Source organism: Falco peregrinus, chromosome 3 (assembly GCF_023634155.1).
Source record: "Falco peregrinus isolate bFalPer1 chromosome 3, bFalPer1.pri, whole genome shotgun sequence".
Taxonomy (NCBI): Eukaryota; Metazoa; Chordata; class Aves; order Falconiformes; family Falconidae; genus Falco; species Falco peregrinus.
This window is the reverse complement of record NC_073723.1, coordinates 35,552,229-35,575,868: the sequence shown is the minus strand read 5'-3', so window position 1 is coordinate 35,575,868 and position 23,640 is coordinate 35,552,229. Positions and strand designations below refer to the sequence as shown.

At 45.3% G+C, this 23,640-nt stretch overlaps 2 protein-coding genes across 2 annotated transcripts; one reads left to right on the top strand and one right to left on the bottom strand.

Annotated features, from left to right (window-relative positions):
- Positions 1-2,905: 2,905 nt before the first annotated feature.
- E2F5 (E2F transcription factor 5) lies at positions 2,906-17,981 on the top strand. The gene is made up of 9 exons (XM_055800769.1): positions 2,906-3,142; positions 9,059-9,168; positions 9,835-9,998; positions 11,197-11,238; positions 12,687-12,751; positions 14,354-14,618; positions 15,301-15,501; positions 15,901-15,945; positions 17,238-17,981. Exons 1-9 carry the CDS (start codon positions 3,011-3,013, stop codon positions 17,345-17,347), a joined length of 1,134 nt encoding a protein of 377 aa, XP_055656744.1. The 5' UTR covers positions 2,906-3,010; the 3' UTR covers positions 17,348-17,981.
- On the bottom strand, positions 17,661-23,047 carry RBIS (ribosomal biogenesis factor). Its single transcript, XM_055800775.1, has 3 exons — positions 22,885-23,047; positions 19,407-19,523; positions 17,661-18,103 (listed from the first exon to the last, which is right to left on the bottom strand). The coding sequence occupies exons 1-3, from the start codon at positions 23,002-23,004 to the stop codon at positions 18,035-18,037; spliced, it is 306 nt and encodes a 101-aa protein (XP_055656750.1). The 5' UTR covers positions 23,005-23,047; the 3' UTR covers positions 17,661-18,034.
- Between the last annotated feature and the right edge of the window lie 593 nt (positions 23,048-23,640).

Sequence of the window (23,640 nt, the reverse complement as noted above, 5' to 3'; positions counted from 1 at the left end):
ATCATAAGCCTTGTGTTAATATGATTGGTATACTTCTTTCATGATGGAGACTGCCATCTCCACTGTGTTCGGGCATTTTTTTCATTTGTGTGAATCTTCCCAGAAGATCCTAAACTGTTACTGTACTATACCATACTCTGAAGTGTTTAATTTTGCAGTAGAATAGTGACGGCAGTTATTTGTTGGTCCACCAGGTGGAGCTATTTCTTCCCCCCTCGCAGTAGCTACAGCAGTCCTGTTGCTCCAGTGACGGTGGAAGCCCCTAAGCCGCCTGTGCCAGCAGCTGGTTCAGGCCCCAGGCGTAATGCGGTTTTGTGCCCCTTAAAAGCACTGCTGCTAGTAAAAGGCCCTGGCCTTTGTTTGGGTAACTGTGCAAAGCCCGTTGGGCTTGTTATCAACGTGTTACAAAACTTTCTGTGTGAACCAGAGCTTGATACCAGTAGCCTGTTGTTACAAGGTGCAGCTTAAGTGTGGGATGTAACAAAGGCCTTGAAAAACGCAAGCACGAGTTGAAAGTGGAGCCAGAGCAGCAAAAACAACTCACTGATGGTCAGTGACTGGTCTTTGGCAAAGCACAACCTTGATAGATGGGAACAGACTGCTTTTGCTTTAAGAAAGGAAGCAGCAGCGAAACAAAATAATAATAATAAAAAAAACCCCAACAGCCCAACAACTATAAGGCACCTGCAGGGGCCTGGGAAAACAAGACCCCCTGCCCCGCTTCGCACAGTAACTTTGTCTGAGGGTGGAGGTGGAGGGCTGGGAATTAGCTACAGGTTGCATAGCCTTATAAACAGGTAAGAGCCCAGTTTCATGAGAGGAGGCAGAAAGCAGGTATCTGCTTCAGCCCTGGCTCCCTGCATCGAGAGTTCCTGCCCCTGGCCCCTGAGAGCAAGGACGGGAGCCATCGGTGCTAGTGAGGAGGCATCCGCTCTGCGGTACTGTATACCCGCAGCTAAGGTGGGGCAGAGCTGCCGAGGACCGACTGCTTTGAATCTGTACTAACAGTTGATAATCTTTAAAAATTAATACATAGTGGTAACAGTTAGCAAGGTGTAAGAGCCAGTGCTTAGCACAATTGGGTTAATGAATGTCAGTGTAGTAAATTTTGCTGTGGTGTTTAAAATCAACCAAATTTATTGGTCTACTAGCATCCCAGTGATCTCTTCATTCCTAATAGGAATCTATCAATGTTATCTAAATGCAGAAGAAAATTATTTCTCATTCTTACTTTGCCCTCTACATATTCCTGCTTCTTCAGAGGCCACGTTATGTGAGGAAATACCTGGAAAGCTGTTCTATAGTATTTAAATGGATAACCCTGACACAGAAAGGTTGTACTGCTTCAGAATGCTTTTTTGTCACATTTATCAAGCGTTTCCTTGGGCACTTCTTTTTTCTTTGCTTCTTAATCAACCAAGCTACACTTTGGGCGAAGTGATGAATACCTGGAATGCACCAGGAAGGTGGTAGAACTTCCTCTTACCTTGATTCAATTTAGGAATATTGGCTCAGCGTTTTTCCTCCAAATTTTTAATTCTGAAATTATTTTTTTACTTAATCATAGGGAGTTTTTACTGCTTTTAGTGTAAATTCTTCTATTCCTTGGCTCTTGACTCAGAAATCCCACATGACAGTACTTGGTACATGCATGGCTAGTGTTTGGATTTGTCTGTCTTCTGGCTAATTCTGCCTTTGGCATTGTTTCCCTCTTTGTGCTTGCATGGCTTCCTTAAAGCTTTTATTTCTACCTTCAAAATGATAAAATAATAAATATATGGTGTAGGTCAAGGCTGTGCCAAAATCCCCTGTTCACCAGGATAAAATTCAGCCTGAGGTTACTGAAAGGTGTAAAACAAATAAATACAAACAAAATGTGAACTCTGACCTTGTCAGATGCAAGGCATGTTCTGCATTCATCATGACAATTTAAAATCAATCACATTATTGGATTCTGTTGTGTTTTCACTTCCAGACAAGATAATGGGTTTATTTAAGTCAATATTGAATGTGTAAGGAGTCAGGAAATTCCTGTCACCTGAGATCAGGAGGAATACGATTCAAGGTCCAGAGAGAGAGCACATCCCTGCTTGCTCCTTACTTCTATACATACATATATTGCCCTGAACATGCTATTATCTGTGAAGGTACAGCTCCTACGTGACACAGCACATTTGCTGTAGTGTCCCTCCGTAACGTACTCCGCTGCCTGGTGTGAAAGGGTATCCATGTGCCTCTTCCCAACAGCGTTTCCTTCTTGCAGTGCATCTCTTGAACCCTTACGCCATACGGACTGCAGGGCCTTCTCACCTCCGTGTGACGGTAACCGGAGGAAGCGGCGCACCTGGAGCAAGGTTAAGGCCAGGTGTATTTGGACACCAGCGCAAGGGGCTGGGGAAGCGCCCGAAGGGTCGCCCCTCGCCAGACCACCCGCGTGTCCCGTGCCTGGTGGCCTCAGGAGACTTGAGGACCTAAGTTATAATCGATCTCGGCGTTTTTCTGTCAAACGCGGCCGGTGAAATGAGTGACAGGGAGCTGCTACGGCGCAGGGGAGAGGCGGGCGGGGCACGCCAGGCACCGGGACGGGTCGCCGGCGGCCCGGTTCTCCCCTCCGCAGGCGCTCCCGGCCTGCGCCACCCGCACCGGGGAAGGCCGAGCCGAAGCCTGGCGCGGCCGGCGCCCGCCGAGTGCCGGGGCTGCCCGTCCGCCGCGGCGCTGCCGGCTGGAGACCGCCGGGCTGTCGCGCCGCCCCGCCGCGCTCCCGGGGGTCGGGCCCCGCCGCGGCCCCATCACCTGCGCCGCGGCCCCGCGGTGCGGCCGCGGCCCCCTCCCCGCGGGCGGCCCTTCGCCCCCCGCGGCCGAAACATGCCGGTGTCCAGGCAACGGCGGCGGCGTCACTTCCTGCGGCGCCGCCCCTCCCGCCGCAGCCCTCGGGCCGAGGCTCCGTTCCGGGCTCGGGCCGTTGCAGCGGCCGCGACACGTGGCGCGGTGGGGCGGCCCCGCTGCCGGCATGGCCGCGGCGGCCGAGGCGGCGGGCGGCGGCGGCGGCAGCAGCCGCCACGAGAAGAGCCTGGGGCTGCTGACCACCAAGTTCGTGTCGCTGCTGCAGGAGGCCAAGGACGGCGTGCTGGACCTCAAAGCGGTGCGAGGGCGGGCCGGGGCGGCGGCGGCGGCCTGCCCGCCGCGGGGGGACGGAGCCCGCGGCACCGCCGGGCCTGGCCGGTGCGCACAGCCCCGCCGCGCTGCCGGGGGCGGCGCAGCCCGGGGCCGGGCCGGGCCGCCAGCTCCCCGCCTCCCCGGGCGGCGGGGCCGCTGCGGGCTGCCGGTGCGCGGTGGTGGCCGGCGGCCGCCCGCGCGGAAAGCGGCTAAGATGGGCGCCGTGCGCGGAGGTGGCTCGCCGGGGAAGGGGGACAGCCGCCGCGCTGTCCCGCCGCGCTCCGCACCGCCGGGGCGCTGGCCCTTGCCTGAAGCCGTTTGTCACCTGGCCCCCTCGATGCCCTTCTGGCCAGGGAAAACCATCCTGAAAACCCGACCGTCGCCTCTTTAGTACTTCTAAAAATGTGTATAAAAGGCGCTTAATTGGCGGGGTGGGCGGCACGTCGTCGTCACCCGCTTTTGCCACCTGCAGACTCGGCGGCGTGAAGGGTGTGGCGTCAGCGGTGGGAGGGCGTCCCCGGCCGGGCCCACCATGTGCCAGCCCCGGGCCGGGCGGGGGCTGGGTGGCGGGAGGCCCTGGGTGCCAGCCCCCTCTGGCCGGAGCCCCGGCGTGCTGTCGCGCCGCAGGGGGCTGGGGCTCGGCCCAGGCCCTCCGGCTGTCAGCCCCCGCGTCGAGGCAAAGGCACGTTTTGCTGGCCGGCTGAGGTCCTCCGTGAACTGCTGAGGAGTCAAGCGCAGCTCAGTGAGCAGCTGGTTTGCTGTTCTGGGGACTTGAAGCCCTTTCTGGAAAACTGGCCTTATTTGTTGATGATGCTTAATGGGCTCCAGAAGGTGAATGGTGTTCTCAGGGCTCTTTTGCGCATCTCTGGTCAGAGAGCAAGCACTTCAGTGATGGTACTGCGGCTTGTGCAACTTCAGGGTGAGCTGGGAAGACACCGATAGGTTTTGTATTCCTCCTCTAGTTACACTGTGGTCTGGACAAGTTGATTAACTTCTTAGTATCTAACTGTCTCTGACGGAACTAGGCTGCCCCCACCTCAGGGATTGTTGTGCAGCTGGGTGTATTACCAGTCGCATGCTGCGAGGTGTTGCAAGTGAGTTTGAGAAGCAAAACATACTCACTTTGCAAGACATCAGGCCAAAAAGCTCAGCTTAAAGGGCCAAAGGGGATGGGTATGAACAATAAAGTCGGGCTGTGTGTGGGGAAGGAATGACACTTCTGATTCCCTTTTGTGAGGAAGGTATCAACCCAGCGGGAATGGAAGGGTTGATAGCCAGGGAAAAGTAGGTGGGCATGGCAGCAAGTCATAGATGTTTCTGCTCAAGACCTATTGGAGACTGGTTTCTGAATTACAGGGTGCTGTTTGTTGGAAGTAAATGCTAACTGCAGTACATAAGTCATTGGTACTTTCATAAACAGTGAGTCAGAATGTATGTTTTTTAACCAGTATTTCTCATAAGTATGCCACATACCTAAGGAAAAATGAAAACCAGCACACACGTTATGTCAGTGTGCTTGGGGTACTGAAGAATAGGACAGTCTTGAAATGGAACTGTGTTCCAAGGAATGATTCATGCAGGGAACATCTTCAGAAGTCTCCCTACTGACAAGTATTGACTGATGTGCTGCTGAATAGTATTTCTGTAGCAAAACCAGCAGGGCACTATGGAGAAAATAAAATTCGGAAACATTAAGTGTACTCCTAACTTTGTTATTTAGCCATTGAGAATGAAAAGCTGTTCTATAGGACATTTCCTCATGATCTTTGGATACATCTATAATTATAGTTAAGCGGTCTGTAGGAGGGTGCTTTGGGATGTGTGTGCTGACCCGTTACGAAGCAGAAGTGATGCATCATCCTATGTGGGGCACTGTTCCTCACTTGAGGTGCAGGGAGTCTGCGAGTTCTGTATGCTGAACTTTTTTTTGAAATGTTTTAGCGCCAGATACTTCTCTGCTAACATGTGACAAACTGTGGGAGCAGAAGTGAGGATTTTCTTTACTTGAAATTTGAATTCTACAGTGCTTACTTTAAAATCAAACAGCTGTTCTCAAATAACGGCATAGCTGTCTCTGAATAACCCTGTATAAAGAAATCTAGTTACGTGAATAAAATATTAAGGGATGAGATAGAGGGGAAAGAAAGTTCCTATAGGCAGCAACTCACAAATTGCAGGGAAGAGAGGAAAAAAGCACAATGAGCAAATAAGGGATAATCCACCTGAAATGATGCCCAAAACATCGTGTATTCTTTCTTTTCAGTTGCATACAATTTCTCCTTCCTTGATTTCTTAAAAGAGCTTGGTTTCTAGCAGAATGCCACCCCTGCTATACTGATGATTAAGTAATGTTTCTGATCATCAGTGCGAAACATGAGGTACTTTAAAATCTGCTTGTTTGCCTCTGCCTTTAGAAATGTGTTGATCAGGTGCACATGACAACTGCCTTACATTTGCCCTATTCCACAGAAGAAGAAAAAGCCTGTCTATTAAATTTTGCATTCACTTAAACTTTATGGATGCAGTGATACTCAGTACTGCACGTATAGATTGCCAAGCGTGCCGTTCAGTTTAAAACTCACACCAAACTGTTGACAGTCATCTTGGGGAGAAGACATTATCATCTGCTACCAGCATAGTCCAGGAGATGCAGGACCTCTTTGCTTTGACACATGGAGAGCAAGCAGGCCTTGCTGGCCCTTCTGCTTTGTTAAGCTTTTCACTAATGACTGTCATGGTGTTCTAGCAAATTCCTCTGCTCTTCAGTGCTAACGCAGTGAATGTGCAGCTGATGATTCCTGCTGCCTTTTGTCAGCTGCCTGGGAGCAAAGAAGAAGTTGTGTGAGAGTGCACCCGAACACTTTTTCTGGCTGGTTGTTTTATTTCTGGCAGGGTTGTGTGTGTGTGCATGTGTGCATGCCTGCAGCTGAAACTGTGCCGAACAGCGTGTTTTCTGTATTCCAGAAGTTACATGATCTGAATGCACATGGATCCAAAGCCCTGCGCTCAGATGTTTTTCTTTCACTTCCAAACCTGTTGGTGAGACACTCATATAGTGCTTGTCTTGGATATGTACTTAATCAAAGTATGAGGAGATGCTAGAAGGAATAGCTAGAGTGCAGCAGTTTCACATTGAAAAGATTTTCTGAGGGAACTTCAAATACAAATGATTCAGAGGAAGGAATGTGGAAGCTGTGTCAAACCATGTTAGCAGAGCCACTGTGGTAGAAGTCCCTTTCTTGTGCTGCTGGATCTGCTTCAACAGTTTGATGTCAGCTGAGAAATGATAAGTTTTAGAAGTGGTTTTGACAACAGGAGGTTTGTCTCGGCAGGCTCTTTTAATTACTGAAGTCAGTAGTGGGTGATTTTTGTGGAGGAACTGAGTGCTTGAACTTAATGTCTGAGCAGTAAGCCTATTGGAAGGTGTCACACTGGTACTGCTAGAGTGTCAAGCAGGAACTTTTCAATTGGTTTTGAAAATATCTGTGAAACACCCCATAAAATTTTGGAAAGATAATTAGGTTACGAGACCAGCACCAGAAAGCTGGTGAATGTCTGTATTAAACTTCCCAGACTGGCCCCAGTTTGACATCTTTGCTTGAATTCTTGGTGTAAGTAGTTGGACTTTGTAGCTGTGATTGAATTATACACAGGACTAGTCAAGCTGAGTATGTATCTAACTGTGGCGTACTTTTCCTCAGTCCTCGGAGCATGGTTTGCAGCCGTGGTGAGTCTGCACTGCTGGTGTTCATGGGAGCCATGCTTTGGGCGTAAGAAATGCAATAATAGCATTGAGATTACGCCAGCTTTGAAACATCTGAAGTTGGGCACTCAAATTTAGTGGCTGTTTTTTCATTCTTAAACTTTGGTATCTTAGCTACAAATTTATGTACATTGGTATATTTTACCACCAGCGCAGTTTGAAAATACATTAAGATTAGTAAAGCATTTATATATTGTACAGGCACACCTTTTGGAAGATCTCAAGAGGTAGTGAAATCTGTCTCCAGAGCAGTTTCTTCATTGCTCAGACTGTGAGCAGTAGACTAATCCTACATCCATCTGTAGAGCAATGGCAAAAAAGCAGAAAAAGCAGAAAGCTGAATAACAGCTGATTAAGTAAGTGTGTGCTGTCCATTCCTTGCACCGAATAATGCCAAGAGCTTGTAGAAATTAAGCCTCTGAAGACTATGCGATATATGAGGTGTTGGTTAAACGTTGTGCAGGTGGCATCAGTTTTGCCACTTCCTAGATTTTGAAGGCTTCTCTTACAATCATTGTAAGTGGTGTGTATGCATGCACCAAAAAGAGCAGGTTAAGCTAGCAGGCGTGTACTTGCTGATATAAATGATTGAAGAGCCTGTTTCCTTGGAGAGAACTAAAGTGTGTGCTTTGTATGTATTTGTCTGTATTTTGTTTTGTTAGATAGGAAAAGGTTTTAACAGAAGAACATGCAAAAGATAAATGTCGATAACCGTATCAGTAGAAACAGTTTAGTAGGTACATCACTGTTAAGGCGAAAGAACAGTGTTTATGCTTTATGGCTATGAGAGTATTTTTTTTTAATCTACATTCTTCTTCCATTTTTTTCCTTTTAATTTTACTTCACTAACAAAAAAAATATGTATTTCTAAGTTCTAGTAATTAACTTGCTAGTAGGAAAATGTCATTTCTTTGGAAGATTAGTGAGTTCATGGTTCAGAAAATACTGTGAGTTTTATGTACTTTGCTATAAAATGGATTTGGTTTTCCTTCCTAATTGCAGTTGTCTCGGGTTGTACTCTTCATATAGGCTACGTCACTAAAAGCATTAATTTGATTGCTGGAAAAACTGAAACAAGTCATCATGTGCTTATAGTGGAAATTAGTTTGCTTTATGCATTAGTTCAAATTTGGGATGCAGAAGTCTTTTCCAGCCAGCCATCTCTTTATTTTTCTTCTTTTTTTTATTTTAATCTGGTTAATACATGTAAGCCCTTGTAATCATTGTATCTGAGCTGGACTTCTCTTCGCTTTCTCACCTTTAACTAATATTCTTTGAACTTGAGCCACTTCACAGCATCAAACTGCTGAAGGTGCGGAAGGCATGACTGGCTCAGGTTTGCTTACATTATCTTAGGTCTTTGCATCAGGTACATAAAAGCCACCATGGAAAGAATTATGGCACGAAGCAGACTGTTTTCTCTGCCTGGCAGTCTGCTTTGCTTTGGCGAGCTGTGACAGCACACAAGCACACGGCATAGCTAGCTGTAACGTAAAAGGGATAGTGTGACAGCAGCAAGCATCCCTGTGAGCTCTACCAAGGTCCTCGTGGCTGTGAAACAGCTCTTGGTTCTCAGTGTGACAGACTGAGCAAGCCCAGGTACACTGTGAGGTGGATTCATGCATTAGAGGATGATGCTGGCGTGAAGTATCGCAGCTCTCCTTCAGCCACTTTGTGAAATTACAGCCCTGTCATTTCGTATCCTGGCACCGTTTAGTCCAAAGACTGCAATACCTTGAGTGTCAGCAGAAGGGATGATAAACTTCATACGTCATTGGCTTGAGAGGCTTGCTCCACTGCAGGGCATTGCTGTCTGCCTTCCCTTCTTTTCCCTACCTTCAAAACGCGCATTGCAAGCTCTTCTATGCATAGTCCAAGTACCAAACACAGTCTTTGCAACACACATGAACTCCTCCCTGATGAGGGTAGGCCTGCTGGCCTTCAGAGGTGACTCCTCTCGGCATGCTTTGTAGCGCTACATGCAGGTGCTGAGCTTTTGAATTCATGATTGGGTGTCTGTTTCTCAAAGAGCTAAACCTTCTCACTTAAAAATGACATTAGTTGGCATTTTTCCAAGGGAATGCCTTAACTGTCTTTTGCCCTCAGCATGCAAGCTGCTGATACTTGTTCTCTTGGCAGGCTGCTGATACACTTGCTGTGAGGCAGAAGAGGAGGATTTATGATATCACCAATGTTTTGGAGGGGATTGATCTCATTGAGAAGAAGTCAAAAAACAGCATTCAGTGGAAGTAAGCCTTCTCAGTTCTGCAAATCTTCATGTGCTCAAAAGCAACAAAAAATGCTTCTTCCCACTTCTCCTGACTAAATATGACACCGCAAAATTGATGCTCATCAATGAGCAGTATGACATTTTAGAATTATAGTAAAGTTGTAACTGAACTGTATTTGTCTTCCTTTTAACTTATGTCTTTGATACATAATACCAAGTTGAAAGCACACAGGAGAGAAATGTTCAGAAAACTAGTGGTGCTACTTTATAACTAGCACTTGTAGTTGAAAAGTTTACTCTTGATGAATCTGGGAGGCCTATTGGGACACGCTGTCTCCACCTATCTACCCTCCTGTAATCCTTGCCTATTTTCTCTTCTGTGACAGAAGGTCACAAGCCCAAGCTAAGAGTTAGAGGAGAGTGAGAAAGGGCCTATAAATCAGCTCCAATGCAGAAAAAGCCTGCATTCCAAAAGAAAATAAATTTTGGTAGAGGGGAATTCTAAATTTGATCTTAAGAATTTTCATTTTTCTGTTCAAAAACTTCTGGGAGGGTAAACACTCATTTCTGTCATATTGAATATCAGTAGACTTCAAAAATGTTGAAAGTATAGTCTTAAGAAATTCTTTGCATGTTTACTTTAGTTTTTCACTTGTGGTTTCATGAACCCTTATACCTTTTTAAGAGGAGTAGGTGCTGGCTGCAATACAAAAGAAGTCATAGACAGGCTGAGGTATCTGGAAGCTGAAATTGAAGATCTAGAGCTAAAAGAAAAAGAATTGGATCAGCAGAAACTGTGGCTTCAGCAAAGTATCAAGAATGTTATGGATGATTCTACAAACTACCAATATCCTTTTAAATTAATTGTGTGCATCTTGTAAATAGAATTAAAGCAATGGTTAGAGTGTAGGTAATGGATAAAGCATAATGTAGTCCACGTTATCCAGAAGCAAGGAAAGGCAAATATTTTTTTCAGGTTTTGGTTCAAAAAGAAAGAAAATACAAATCTTATTTACATGACTTTTTAACTTCTGTGACTGTATGATCGGTAACCTGAAAATAATGTAGCACAGATATATATATATATATGTATATATGTCAGTATTTTTTAAGTCCAAAATATAACCCTGGTGTTTCTGGCACTTGAATTTATACTTTCTTACTAGTGCTTTACATGAATCTTCTTTTGTGTTGCTTCCTTCTCTTAAAAAGATTAAGTTACTACCCAAAGATGAATTGAGTTGACAAAGTCCCGAAGCTTGTGTTTGAAACTGGAAAAAAATCCTGTGTGTAAATACCCCATCAGCAGAGAATTCCAGCTACATCACTTGTAGCCATGTGTTTAGCTGTCTTGCAAGATACTGAGAAAAATAGACACCTGAGATTGGGAGCAGGAAAGTGCCCTTCTTATCTATAGCGCCAGTGGTAAGTACTTAAAAATTACTGGAGTTGCTCTACAGAAACTGTTCCTGTAAAATGGATTTTGTAGCAAGGGAGACTCAAGTTAGATGTTATGAGAAATTTTCCTTTGGGAGAGCTAGCACTGGAAGTGACCCCCCAGAGAGGTGGTGGAATATCCATCATGGGAGGTTTTCCAGAAGTGGGGAGGCAAACATCTGTCTGGAATGTCTTAACAGTTCATCCTACCTTGAGGCGGGGGAATCAGATGGCAGATGAACTCTCAAGTCCCCTCTGACAGTATTTTTGTGTGATTCTTGGAAGCCCTGATACATTAATTCTGTAGTGTCAAGTTAGTGAGGTAAGTGGTATTCTTCAACACAAGATTATACATGTTTTTTTAGAAGAATCTTCCCATTCAAGCTATGCAACTTTTTGTATTTTCTTCACAGATTTTTTTTTCTTTAAAAGACAGAACTCTGCTATTTTTAACTAGGCATTCTGAAAATCAAGTGTCATGCCTTGATTACACCTCTCAGTAACAACATAAGTTGTTACTTAGGCTCAGTTTGAACAAACTTCTTTTAAAGGGCAACCAATAACGGTTACATGTTGCTTTAAGAAAAATGTTCCTTAACATAAATTACATTTTCATATGTCACCCATGAAGATATCTGCAACTGCTTCAATGGTAAGTTGTTACTAGGCTGTATTTCTTAAATTGAGGGATTTCATGATCTTCGTCTTGAAAACTAACTTCTTAACTAACCTGCTTTTTTCCCTGCAAGCATTTTGAAGTACTCAATAGTGATCAATACTAAGTAGATGTCCTTCACAATGTTCATGACTAGCAAGTTCTGGCATTTTCTAGTTGTAGTCACAGATTGTATGGAATGGAAGCTCAGGTGGTTTTGGAGTACTGGTTTTGGATGTCTTTTTGTATTCAGTTTGTAGCAGCTTGCCTTAGGCTGTTTAACAGAACCAGGGACAGGACATCTTGATCCAACCCACCAGAAAAACCAAGCAGGTCCAAATTTCATAACAATTTCTGGTGGCAGCTGTGGCCAGAGCGAGCTCCTGATGATGCTGTATAAATGGAACCCAGCTGGAGTTCAATGATGGAGCATTGCTACTAAATCAAAAGGATTCCTTCTGTACAGGAGGTTTGAAGAAATGGCCAAGAATTGCTGGCAGAAGTTACTCCCCTTGACATCCTCTCCTGATCCTGGGTCACCCAAGGGAAGATTGTTGTTCAGCCTCCAGCTAGGCCCAGAACCATCTCTTTGCCACAAGGAAGGTTGGATTAATTTTTCAGTAAAAATGTAAGATTAGACAACTATTGCAGAATTTAACAAAAATGAGCCATTACTAAAAAGTTAGTCGTTACTACAAAATGTGGAGGCATCTAGTACAGCAGTCACACAGTACTTCATCTAATTGCCTCTTAGGAGGCAGAGAAGGAAAAGCATTATTCCCAAGTGATGGACAGAGGGGCAACGCTGTGTAGGTAGGTGAGTGACCTGCAACGTGTGGCTGGTTGTAGCAGTCCTGTTAATGTAATTGTGATCTCCTGACTTGTAGTCATTTAGCACGTTCTAGTGTGCGTAGTAAGCCACAGGTGAGTTTGATAGCCAGCTGTTACATCCCAGTTGTATGCTCTGCAGAAGGCGTGAGCTCAGACACTTGGAAGTGCTGGCACTGAAGACAATCATTAATACCTTTTCTTCCTTCTGTTAAATGTCTCTACTCCCACCATTCTTCAAAGCCACAAAGTGAGCTGGACCAGAGAGCTGTTTTAGCTAAAAAGAAACTAGTTAAGTATTTTTACCTCACGTTACGTATACAACTAGAAGATTCAGGGACAGTAACAAACAGGTAAAGGAAGTGGTAGATCTTGTACTGCTATGAGAAAAGGTTCTTGCGACTGTGATCTAAGTATTGGAATTCTGTGATTTATATGATGTGATATACTTGGATCTTATAGGGACTATGCAAGTCCCACCACAAGTTTATTTATGCTAGAATTATGCAGTATTTTAAGTACCCTTGGATAACCATATCTCATGTGAGTGGATACCATGCAAGACTTAAGAAAAATATTCACAATTAACACTTTCTTAAAAATTGCTATTTAACCAGGAGACACACTTCTAGCAATTCAAGCACCTTGTGGCACACAGTTAGAAGTACCTATACCCGAAATGGTACGTACTTGTTTCTTTTTTTTATTAAGTGTTCTAGAGGGGCAGTGGAAAAGAAGAGCTACATTAGAGCAGAGAATTTACCTCTATCTGTGTGTGAGGGGGAAAAAAGAATAAATTAAGATTGTTTCACTTGAGAAGGGAGAGGCTGGGTAGGGAAAAGTGGTTTTTCTACACCTAGATAAACTAATGGTAACTCTGTCTTCTATTAAGAACAAGATAGAATAGTGGGTTTCTTTGCCCTCTCTTCTTCCGTCTTGCTTTTAAATGTTGCAACCTTCCGAAACAGGCTTAATTGTCATGAATTCCCTTGAGAACTTATTAGCAGTGACTTTTATGTGTCAAATTTCTCTATTGTATTGTTAACACAGATACCTTATGAAAAGGCCTTTTAGATTTAGTTGTAGGTTTTACATTTAGTCTTGTAGTACTAGACTGGATAGAGAAACAAACTGCAGTCTCACTTTAGGCAAAAGGCTTAAACGGGCAGGATTAAAATAGGAGGCCAAATTATTTGCCTCTGTCCATCTTCAGTTTTGTTGTTGTTGCAGTGCTCTGTTTTAAATAGGGCTTACATAGTTGGGAGAGGGCATTGTATAAAGCACGATAGCCACTATGCTTGTAGAAGGCTGAAATTCACCTGAGAGGTTTCACAAGCTATTTTTAAGTGAGGCTAAGCACAGTGCAATATTGTAAAAGCATCCAGAGCTAGAACTGTGAAGCTTATCAGTGGTACTATCTTTGTCCATCTCTGCTGAAATCAGTTCAGGGAACGGTAAGGTTCTCTGTGGGACCAAAGTTAGCTGCTGCGATGTTGGGGGTTTGGGGTTTTTCTGACTTTTTGTTGAGGTCTTTAGCACCGAGTTCAAGCTGGATGCTTTTGCTTTGGTTCCCCTGCCCTGAGGCTTCTTTCCCACTTTTCTCATGCTCATGTTTTTCCTAGAACATACTTGCTGAAAACCTGTTTGCTGAATTAGCCACTGCAGAGTCAGTGGTCTCATTGAGACTGGGCTACAGGAAGCTAGTCCCAGTTGTATTAAGTAACTTGCCAAAAGTAGGCCTGGCAAATCAGCTAAGAAATTATTTCCACTAACTTGTGATCCAGTGTTCGCTCAGTATGGGTGAGAGATCCAAATATTTTATAGGATGCTTGATCCCAACCAAGATCATTCTGAACTTGTCATTGTTGTTACTGATAAGAGGTAATATATAAGCCCTGCTATAAGTCTCATGTAACTTGAATTTTATTTAGTTAAGCACTTTGAAGAATTGGATATTTGTGTCCTCTGTAGCTGTGTTCTGGTCAGGTAAATACATTGCAGGTTTGTGATCTGGCTTGTGGTTTTTTATTAGATGATGTGTTAGTTTTAAATACTTTTTTTTTTTTTTTTTCCTGAGTATGGTTTGGTAAGTTTATGCCAGTTCTCAGCTCTTCCTGGTGATCTAACTGGAAGAGCACCGTATTTATCTTCTGCATCAGTTTGAGAATTAGGTTCAAAAATCTTCATTACTTTCTGTGGGAAATAACTATGCAGTTACTATTAAATTTTGTAAAGTTCCAAGTTCTCAAGGAACAGTAACTTTCATAATATACCACCTCCACAGGGACAGAATGGACAGAAGAAATACCAGATCCATCTTAAAAGTAGTTCAGGACCTATCCATGTGCTGCTTATAAATAAAGAATCGAGCTCCTCCAAGCCCATGGTGTTTCCAGTTCCTCCGCCCGATGACCTTGCACAGCCCCCATCTCAACCTGCAGCTCCAGTTACTCCCCTTAAACCTGCTGCAGCTCCTCAAAATCCACCAGAACATGATCCCAACCAAGGACAAGAGTTACCGCAAACATCAGTTGCAGACACACCATCAGGTGGGTCCAGGGTTTTGCCTGCCTCAGATGGGGGGGAAGGGAACTGGAGGGAAAGAAGAAACTGTTAGAAAAGGTAGTAGGTAAAGGAAAGATCAAGAATTTGCATAGTGAGCACCTGCCTGTTAAGAAACTACCCCAAGGGCTTACTCACAGTTCTCGCGAGGTTAACAGAAAAGCCTCTTCCTCTTCTCTCTGGTGAAACAGATTCTTCCCGCGTAGCTTAGCATCTCATACTGAGCAGCTTCTGGGTGGGATCCTGTTAGTTGTTCTGAGGTGCTTCTCAGATTGCAGCGTGGGACAAAACCAGCCTCTGACAGGGTATGATTTGATCATGTAGCTTGTAATGGGACAGATAATAGAGGCACCGGTTCCAGCTTTTGTGCCACAAGGTCACTTACCTTCTTCCACATAGCCACAGTGAGAGACTGCCTGAATATCAGGTGTTTTTTCCACAACAATAGTAAGGTAATAGGAAAAGGTTTAAGAAAATGCTGGTGGTGTTACAGACTGCATTTCTGAGGGGTCCTGATTAAATTGTGCCCGTGACTTCAGAAGGGGGAAGACTCCTTTCACCTCCTCCCAGACATCGGCCGTGTTCTCCTCAAAAGACAAAGCTGGGTGCGGGCGTTTTGTGTTCCCTTTACCGTAGCGGACTGTATCCCATGCCTTTCCGGCTTTGCAGACGGCAGCGTGCAGCAGGACAGTGCAACCCCGGCAGCTCCTTACTCCAGCCTTCCAGAGTCGGTGTTGTACCCCAGCCTCTCCGGAGATGTCGCCCAAGCTACAGCTAGTTCAAGTGACTACCAAACCTTGCTGCCCCTGGATGTTAACTGCATTCTCAAGCCAAACTCATTCGACATAGCAAAGATGGAAGAACCCGCAGGTAGGAAGCAACAGTTATGCTTAAATGTTTTTATTAGTTTCCTGAGCCCTTCTTTGTGACCACGTTACCGGTGGGTTACACAGAGGAAATGACAGGCCTCTTCATCTCCTAATGAAGCCACTGAGCCAGCTCTGTGTAGCAAACTTGTTTTGAGCAAATACTGGTCTCTGCCACCAAATAAACTTCATGCTGTACATGGCTCTAGGGTTATAAGGGATTGGTGTGAGAAATGTATCAGGAGAACCTGAGGGATACAAAGATGAGTATATTTTACATACATATGGCATGCTATCCGTACAGCTTCTACACTGCACGAGCCATACTGTGCTTTGTAATTCAGTGTTTTAATGCAGAGAATATATGTTGGCTTCCATAAACACATGCTTATGTCTTTCACAGGAAATATCAGTGGGGATATTATCGATGAACTCATGTCTTCTGATGGTAAGTATTTAGCATCTTTACTTTTCTATAATTACAAGTAGCAGCATGGGGTTTGTGTGAACAGCACTCTTAGTAGGTGTATGTTAAATCTGATACCAAGAGTCAGTATGAAACTACTTCTTTCCCCTGTACTGCCTTCTCTATCTTTGTCATTCTTGTCTTTGCTCCCCTTTCCATTCCCTGCAACAGTTTTATTTAACAATCAAAATATGAAAGCTTTAATCCAGCAAATACTTACATGCATGAGTAACCCACCAATCCTTAAGTCAGGAACAAAGAACAGGCCGATAACTAGAGTGCTGCCTTGAAAAAAATAATACCTGGTTTAATTCTGTTCTGCCTAAGGCTTCCTGCAGGTGCTTTCAGTAAACATTTCAGAACATATACATGCCTGCATGCAGACAGATACATGACCAGCTGTGGTACACTAACAGAACAGACAAATGTTACCCGTTTCTGCTCTTGCGCCTCAGTGGCCAAAAATGCAGAGCTGAACCACAGCTAGGAAGTTCACATGCTCCTTGCCTCTCTGCTTTGTCTCACTGAGGTGCCAGGTGAACTCGGCTGAGGTTGTTCCTCTTGCCCTGTGCTCTGTAGGTAGCCTGTATCTGCCCTTCAAGCAGACGACCTCAGAGCTTACCCAAAAAACCCCCATGTAATTATAAGATCTGAGGGGCAAGATGGGATTATGTGAATGTGCCAGAACGTAGCTAAAATGGAAATAGTCTCTGCTTTTAGGAGGTACTAGGTTAGTGTTGCTCCTGAGGTGCAGCATGAGAGCTGAGAGTTGTCTTGCATTTCCTCCCCAAAGACAGCTTGAAATCCACGCTTGAAATCCATCACACAAGGAAACTGCTAGCCTCCATTTTTCATCTGTAAAATAAGGATAATGGTAACTTCCTTACTTAAACTGATAAGTATTTGAAGGCTGACATACACAATATTGAAATATAAATATAAATGATGGCTTTCTGATGTAAGTCTCAAAAGCTGCTCAGGAGCTTCTTTGCTGCAGAAGGAGAAATTAAGTCCATATTCCACAGCTATCACTCTATTCCAGCAAATTCATTTAAAATACTAAGCAAAAATATGTAGACCCGTCACTGTCTTTGCCTTAGTTTGAAGGCGATACAGGTATTCACAGTATGTATCTTAGTATGCTTGTCAGGTCATAAAGACTGGTTTAATTATTAAGACTAATCCCAATACTGGTGATGACAAACATACTGAATGAGATAGGGCTGATATTCCAAAAGTGTTTTAATTTAAACTAAACTATTCCTGCTTTACAGTTTTTCCTCTCTTACGACTCTCTCCTACTCCCGGAGATGACTACAACTTTAACCTGGATGATAATGAAGGAGTCTGTGATCTCTTTGATGTGCAGATACTAAATTATTAGATATTGTATCAACCAGACTACTTATCTACCTCTAACTATAACATTCTAGACTTCTTCATAACCTAAGTATTTGAATACTGAATGTATAACTTCTTAGTTCACTGACTCTGGGAGTATATTTCCTTTTGCTTCCTTTAACGACTTCACAAAACAAATTTAACAACCAGAAAAAAGGGCTTTTATAAAAAATTCTGGCACGTTTTTTCATCCGAGTGTCTTCTGTGTAATCCAATTTTTTGGAGTTTCCTTCAGTAAGAGAAGTGAAAATGCTTTATAGCCTTTTGATCATTTAAAGAAAAAACCACAATTAGACTTCTTGCTCACAGTTAACAGCATTTTCTTTGAAGCTTTACTGCCAAGAAGCTTTCTGTATTTTTTGTCTTTAACCTTTCAATCAGTTTTGAAGCTTTCACTGCCAAGCTGAAAAGTGAAGGATATCAACTTGAGTTATGCTAAATTGTTTCAGTGAACCAATTTTGTGAAGTGCCTTCTGTTTTAGCACTTTAAGTTTCTCACACTGACTTCTGACATTCCACTTTCCTAGATGATAGGAAAGGTCTGTTTGTAGTTTGTATTAAAGTGTGCCAATACTTGTATATTAACAAGATTTTTTAAATAAAATTGTACAAACAAAGCCATTGGTATGTTATCTTCATTTCTTGTGATCCCTTCATCATCCATTATGTATTACAACTGAGATAATAGGTTTGTGGCAGCATCCACGTTTGCCGGTTCCTCTTCCAGGTTTGCGGAAACCTGAAAAAAACAAGTTTAAAGTAGAAAGCAATTTATTTTTACTCCAGTAGTAAACATCCATTGTCTAGAAGATTAGTTTGTCTTTATATATTTGATTGAGGCTAATTTTTCGGTCATAATTGAGTGATTTGGGGGATTACAGGATTCACTGAACTTGACAGATAAGTAGCCAATACTTTATGCCACAGGAAAAAGACAAAGCATCACACCAGTAATATAACATACATGGCCAAATGGAAATAGGCTCAGCTTTTAGTTCAGAAGTGCTCTTGACAACACTTCTGCAACTTCGGAGAAAGTACTATTACAGCGTGCATGATCACGTACAGCCCTACTAGCACAGAAGCAGTGGTATAGTCCGAATTCCTGGCTGCACGCAATAGCAAGCCAGCAGGGACAGGTCAGCTTCCACCAACTGCCTTGAAACCCTTGCTTGGCCTCATCCTGCGCTGGCAGCACTGTCACCTGTTTCATTTTGCCCCTCAGCCTCTCCTTAAGGTATCTGACACCTGTTTTGTTGCTCCCAGCTATACAGAAAGTTCATCACTCCAGGCACAGTAAATAACACAAAATTCATGTCCACTTCTCCAGCAGCCAGGATGGCTTCATCTGTACCTCATCCTAGCCCGCTGCTTTCTCTACCCCAAACCATGCCCGGAGCATCAGAGTCAGCATAAAGAGTTTATATGGAGGAGCTTGCCTGCAATTACACTCTGTGAATTATTTCTTGCACAAAACTGCACGTAGCCCTGTGTAAGACTTGAGAAAGGAAGATAAGTGCACTTCAGGTTCAAGACAGCATTTCACAGGCAAGAGCTCCAGTACAGAAATTGCTGTTGCAGGTGTTGGTACTTCTGATTAGGGAATACGAAGGTTTAGGAATCAGGAACACAAAGAGGCAGAACTGTTTGGTTCAAAGCACTATCAGATGCTTCAGGTAGGGAATTAGCAAGGTTCATCTTTCCTTTCTATGTCTCTTCATGTTGACACATAAGTCTCAAAGAGCTGGAACTGACTTTTTTAAAAAATCAATTAAAAAACGGTGAGAACATAATTTAAAAATATGTTTTAGAAGCATGCTCTGGCTTGGTTAACCACCCTCTTCTCTCTACTATATAAGCTACCTAGCACTTGAATATGCGAACCAGATTGCAACATTACAACACAACTTAAATTAATAAAGCTGGGTTTATAGCTTTAAAGCAACTGCATGAATTGCCTGCAGTCTTAGAGCCAGAATATATGCTTTGAACATGCACACTCCTTTCATTTCCCTCCTCAGATTTTTACAAAGGGAAATTACCTGATCATTCTTCTGAGGTTCTGCTGCAGTGCCTTTTGATAGTTGCTGTATTTCTTTCTGAACTTCAGCAAATGCTTTATTTATTGTGCTAACTTTCTCAGCATTTCTAATGTTTAGCTGGGAGGGAAAAAACAAAACAAAACACATTGGTATTTTTAAGAGAAATTCTATTAGCATGCACAATTACACCATTTTTGTACAACTTGTACAGCCAGTGTTACATACGTATCTTCCAAAATATCTTTTTAGTGGATTTATCTGTTACTTAATTACACTTTCTAGTCATGTGATACTAATGTTCTAATAAACTGGAAATTATGAAAGCAGTTAAACTTGTTCTATTGGAAATGGAGCCCATAGTGATCCAGAAACAGAACACAGAGAAAACAAAAGCCAAGCCCTGTTACACCACCCTCAGCTTCTCAGCTGTAGTGGAGTTCCAGGAAAGGTTTCTTCCTTCATTTGTGTGGTGGGTTGGCTTTGGCTGCACACCAGGTGCACACCAAAGCCATTCTATCATTCCCCCTCCTCAACTGGACAGGGGAGAAAATACAACAAAAGGCTTGTGGGTTGAGAGAAAGACAGGGAAATCACACCAACTACTGTCATGTGCAAAACAAATTTGACTTGGGGAAAAAAATAATTACCAATCAAATCAGAGTAAGGTAATGATAAATAAAACCAAATCTTAAAAACACCTTCCTCCCACCCCTCCCTTCTTCCTGGGACCAACTTCACTCCTTATTTTCTCTACCTCCTTCCCCTCCTGCAGCACAGGGGGACAGGGAAGAGGTGTTGCAGTCAGTTCATCATGTTGTCTCTGCTTTCCTTCCCCCTCAGAGGGAACACTCCTCACACTCTTCCCCTGCTCCAGCATGGTGTCATTTCCACAGGAGACAGTTCTCTACAAACTTCCAATGTGGGTCTTTCCCACAGGCTGCAGTTCTTCACGAACTGCCCCAGCATGGGTCCCCCCCCACCAGGTGCCGTCCTTCAGGCACAGCCGGCTCCAGCGTGGGTCCCCCGCGGGGTCACAGCCCGGCCAGCAAACCTGCCCCAGCCTGGGCTCCTCTACCCACGGGGCCACAGGCCCTGCCAGGAGCTGCTCCAACGCGGGCTGCCCATGAGGTCACGGCCTCCTTTGGGCACCCAGCTGCTCTGGTGTGGGGTCCTCCATGGGCTGCAGGTGGGTATCTGCTCTGCCATGGACTCCCATGGGCTGCAGGGGCACAGCCTGCCTCACCGTGGTCTCCATGACAGGCTGCAGGGGAACCTCTGCTCCAGTGCCTGGAGCACCTCCAGATACTGGCCCATTGCACTGCAAATGTTCCAGAGGCATGCTCGTTGTCTTCAGGTGACCCGAAGTTTCAGGATACCTACTGGTCTTCCAAAGGCTCCCCCTGTAATTCACCTCTCAGCTATTTACACAGGCAGAAGCAAACTGTGAATGGTTACACATATTCATTTTGCTTTCAAATGCTTCCATAATTTCAGAACACGTATACATTAATAACAATTCCATTTATCCTGAATGACTAGGAGAACCAGTAGTAAGAAAGCAGTGGCAAGAGGCTGACAAAACAAGTCTACTCAGATTAGCGCTTTAATTTATAATAAACTGAACAGTGACTCCAGAAACATCGACTGGGCTCCTAGCTCAAATCAGAGTTGATGCAGCTGTGGCCAACCCAATTTACAAAGATCTTAGGTTTCCCCTCAGGGCTCGTTACCATTTTGCAGATTCACAGGGGTGCTGAAAGGATCCAGTCAGTTTTAATACCCGACATCCTCAGCTACTCCAGCAGGACTTGTACAAAGAAAGAGGCTCTATAACTAGCAAGTGTATCTATATCAGAAGTTGTTTGAATAGTTTTAATGGGCTCTTATCTATTAAAGAATAATGTATTTTAACATCTTTTTTTCTGATCATCTTCCTATAAAGCTTAGTAAATCCCAAAAGGCTTAATGAATTAAAGAACAGTTTTAAACACACAGAATAAAATTTTACTCCTAACAACCTACTGACTTTTCATGAATATGTTTTTAAAACCTGTTTCTCCCTTTATTATACAGAACCCTCTAGACAAAGTAGAGATGTGACAGCAGCAACATGAAATATGTTTATTTCCAAAGTTTGTTACGTTCCTGTCTGTCTACCAGATTAGCCTGTCAAGTGGCTTTAGCTTGCAGAAGATCTCAAAGGGCCTTTTGTTGGAGCTGCTATTTAACTCTGTTTGCCCAGTAGACTGCAACCAAATCTGATGCGAACAGTAAACCACCAACTTTCTGCTTTTATTATCAGATACCCTTATAAAGGAACCAGCTGAAGTCTCAGCAGATCACACAACTCAGGCTGGAGGGAAAGTTTGAGAAGAAGATACTGTTTTAATTATTTAATGCTACCAAGAGGAAAACTCTTGATCAGATCACCCACATCCCTCTTTCCCTGCATCACTCCCAGTCACACGACCCACTCCCTCCCTCCTCTGGGCTGCCGTACTCTCCAGGCACAAAAGCGGCTGAATATTATTTTTGCTTGTTCACTTTTCCATTGCTTTAGTGTGTTAAATCAGCTCACAGAAGGGTCTGCAGAGCATCACAGCCCATCTAAGGTGCAAGAAGGGGGAAAAGAGGAATTAAGAGTAAAACATAAGGCAGTGTGTGCCCTTAGAGCTATTCACTGTGTCTCACCGGCATGGTTTTATTTCACAGCTGGGACAAATAAACAGCTACTAGGCCAGAAAAGGCTCCATTCTTTCTGGTTCTTCCTCCCCAAAATGTTTCTGATTGTGCTCATTCAAAATGAAATTTGTTCAACTTGTCAACCCAGCACAGAAAAACACAAACCACATTTTTAATTGCTTTTGCTGTTGATTTAGCAAGTTGAATCACCTAGTATGCACTGAGCTCCCAAGCCAGCATCAAGGAGAGCTGTGGGAACAGTGCCCAGAACCTGGTAAAGTGGGCTGGGGTTCGGAGCACGGCGGAAGGAACAGGTCTTCCCCCTGCAGCATCTGTGCCTGGTGGTCTGCATCAAGCCATTTTGTTAAACTATACCCTGAATTACAGCAACAGTGATGCCGCACGCGTGGTCTAGCCGACCTGAGCTCACTGAATACTTTCTAAGTATTTCCGTCAAGGGGAACAGCTTGAAGCCTTTTGTGGCAGGTGCTTGCGGGAGATTCGTCAAATCAACTTCTTGTGCTTTGCTTTCTGAAGACGACGACGTCCCCGTACACACCTATTTTTCGGGTGGAAACCGCGTACTTTGCAGTTCTGCGCCCGGCAAAGCACAGCCCACCTCAGCTCTCCGCGCCCGGCCACAAGCGCTCGCCGCGGGCCGCAGAGGCGGCGAGGCCGCCCGGCCCGGCCCGGCGCGCCAGGCCGAAGCCTCAAGCGGGGCCCGCAGGCCTCGGCCCTCCGGCGCGGAGCCGCCACGCCGCGGCCCCGGCCGGCCCCCTCCCCCCGCGCCGCTCACCTGCTTCAGCCCGGAGGTGACGGGCCGCGCCTTGCCCTTGGCCTTGGCCTTGGCGGCGCCGCTGCGAGCGATGCGGAAAACACTGCCCGCCTTCCCCGCGCGCGGCCGGCTCTTCCCCATGGCGGCGGCAGCGCGCGACCGGCCGCCCGGCTGACGTCACACCCGCGCGCCGGGGAAGCCGCCGATCCCCCGCCAGCACTGACTTGGGAGGCTGGGCCGGCAGGGGGCGCTGTGCCCCCCGCCTGTCTCCTGCCCGGCCCCGCGGCGGCCACCGGGGAGCGGCGCGGCGTGGGGAGCGGGGGACGGGGATGGGGAGCGGCGGGAATGGGGAGCGGGGACGAGGAGCGGCGGAGCGTGGGGAGCCGGGACGGAGACGGGGAGCAGGGGGGACGGGGAGCGGCGGGGCGTGGGGAGCAGGGGGGACGGGGAGCAGGGGGGCGACGTCCCCGTCCCAGCGTGCATTCTCCGCTTGCCGCGCAGGCTCCCGTGTCCGCAGGCTGCTTCCAACGGGGGAAGCCGCGCTGTGCCACGGTACCACGGCACGTGCGTGACAGTCCCTGAAACACAGGGTTTAAAATAATAAACAATTAAAAAGAAAAATAAAATCGAGTGTGTTGTGGGAAACCCTTCTGACTCCTGCGCCTCGCCGGTAAAACGTGCCTGTTTTTCCGGCCGGTTCCATCTCCGGGTCGGCTCCCCTCGGGGCCCGGCGGGAGGGGGCGGCGGGGCGCCCCTCGCTTTGCTCTGGGGGGCGGC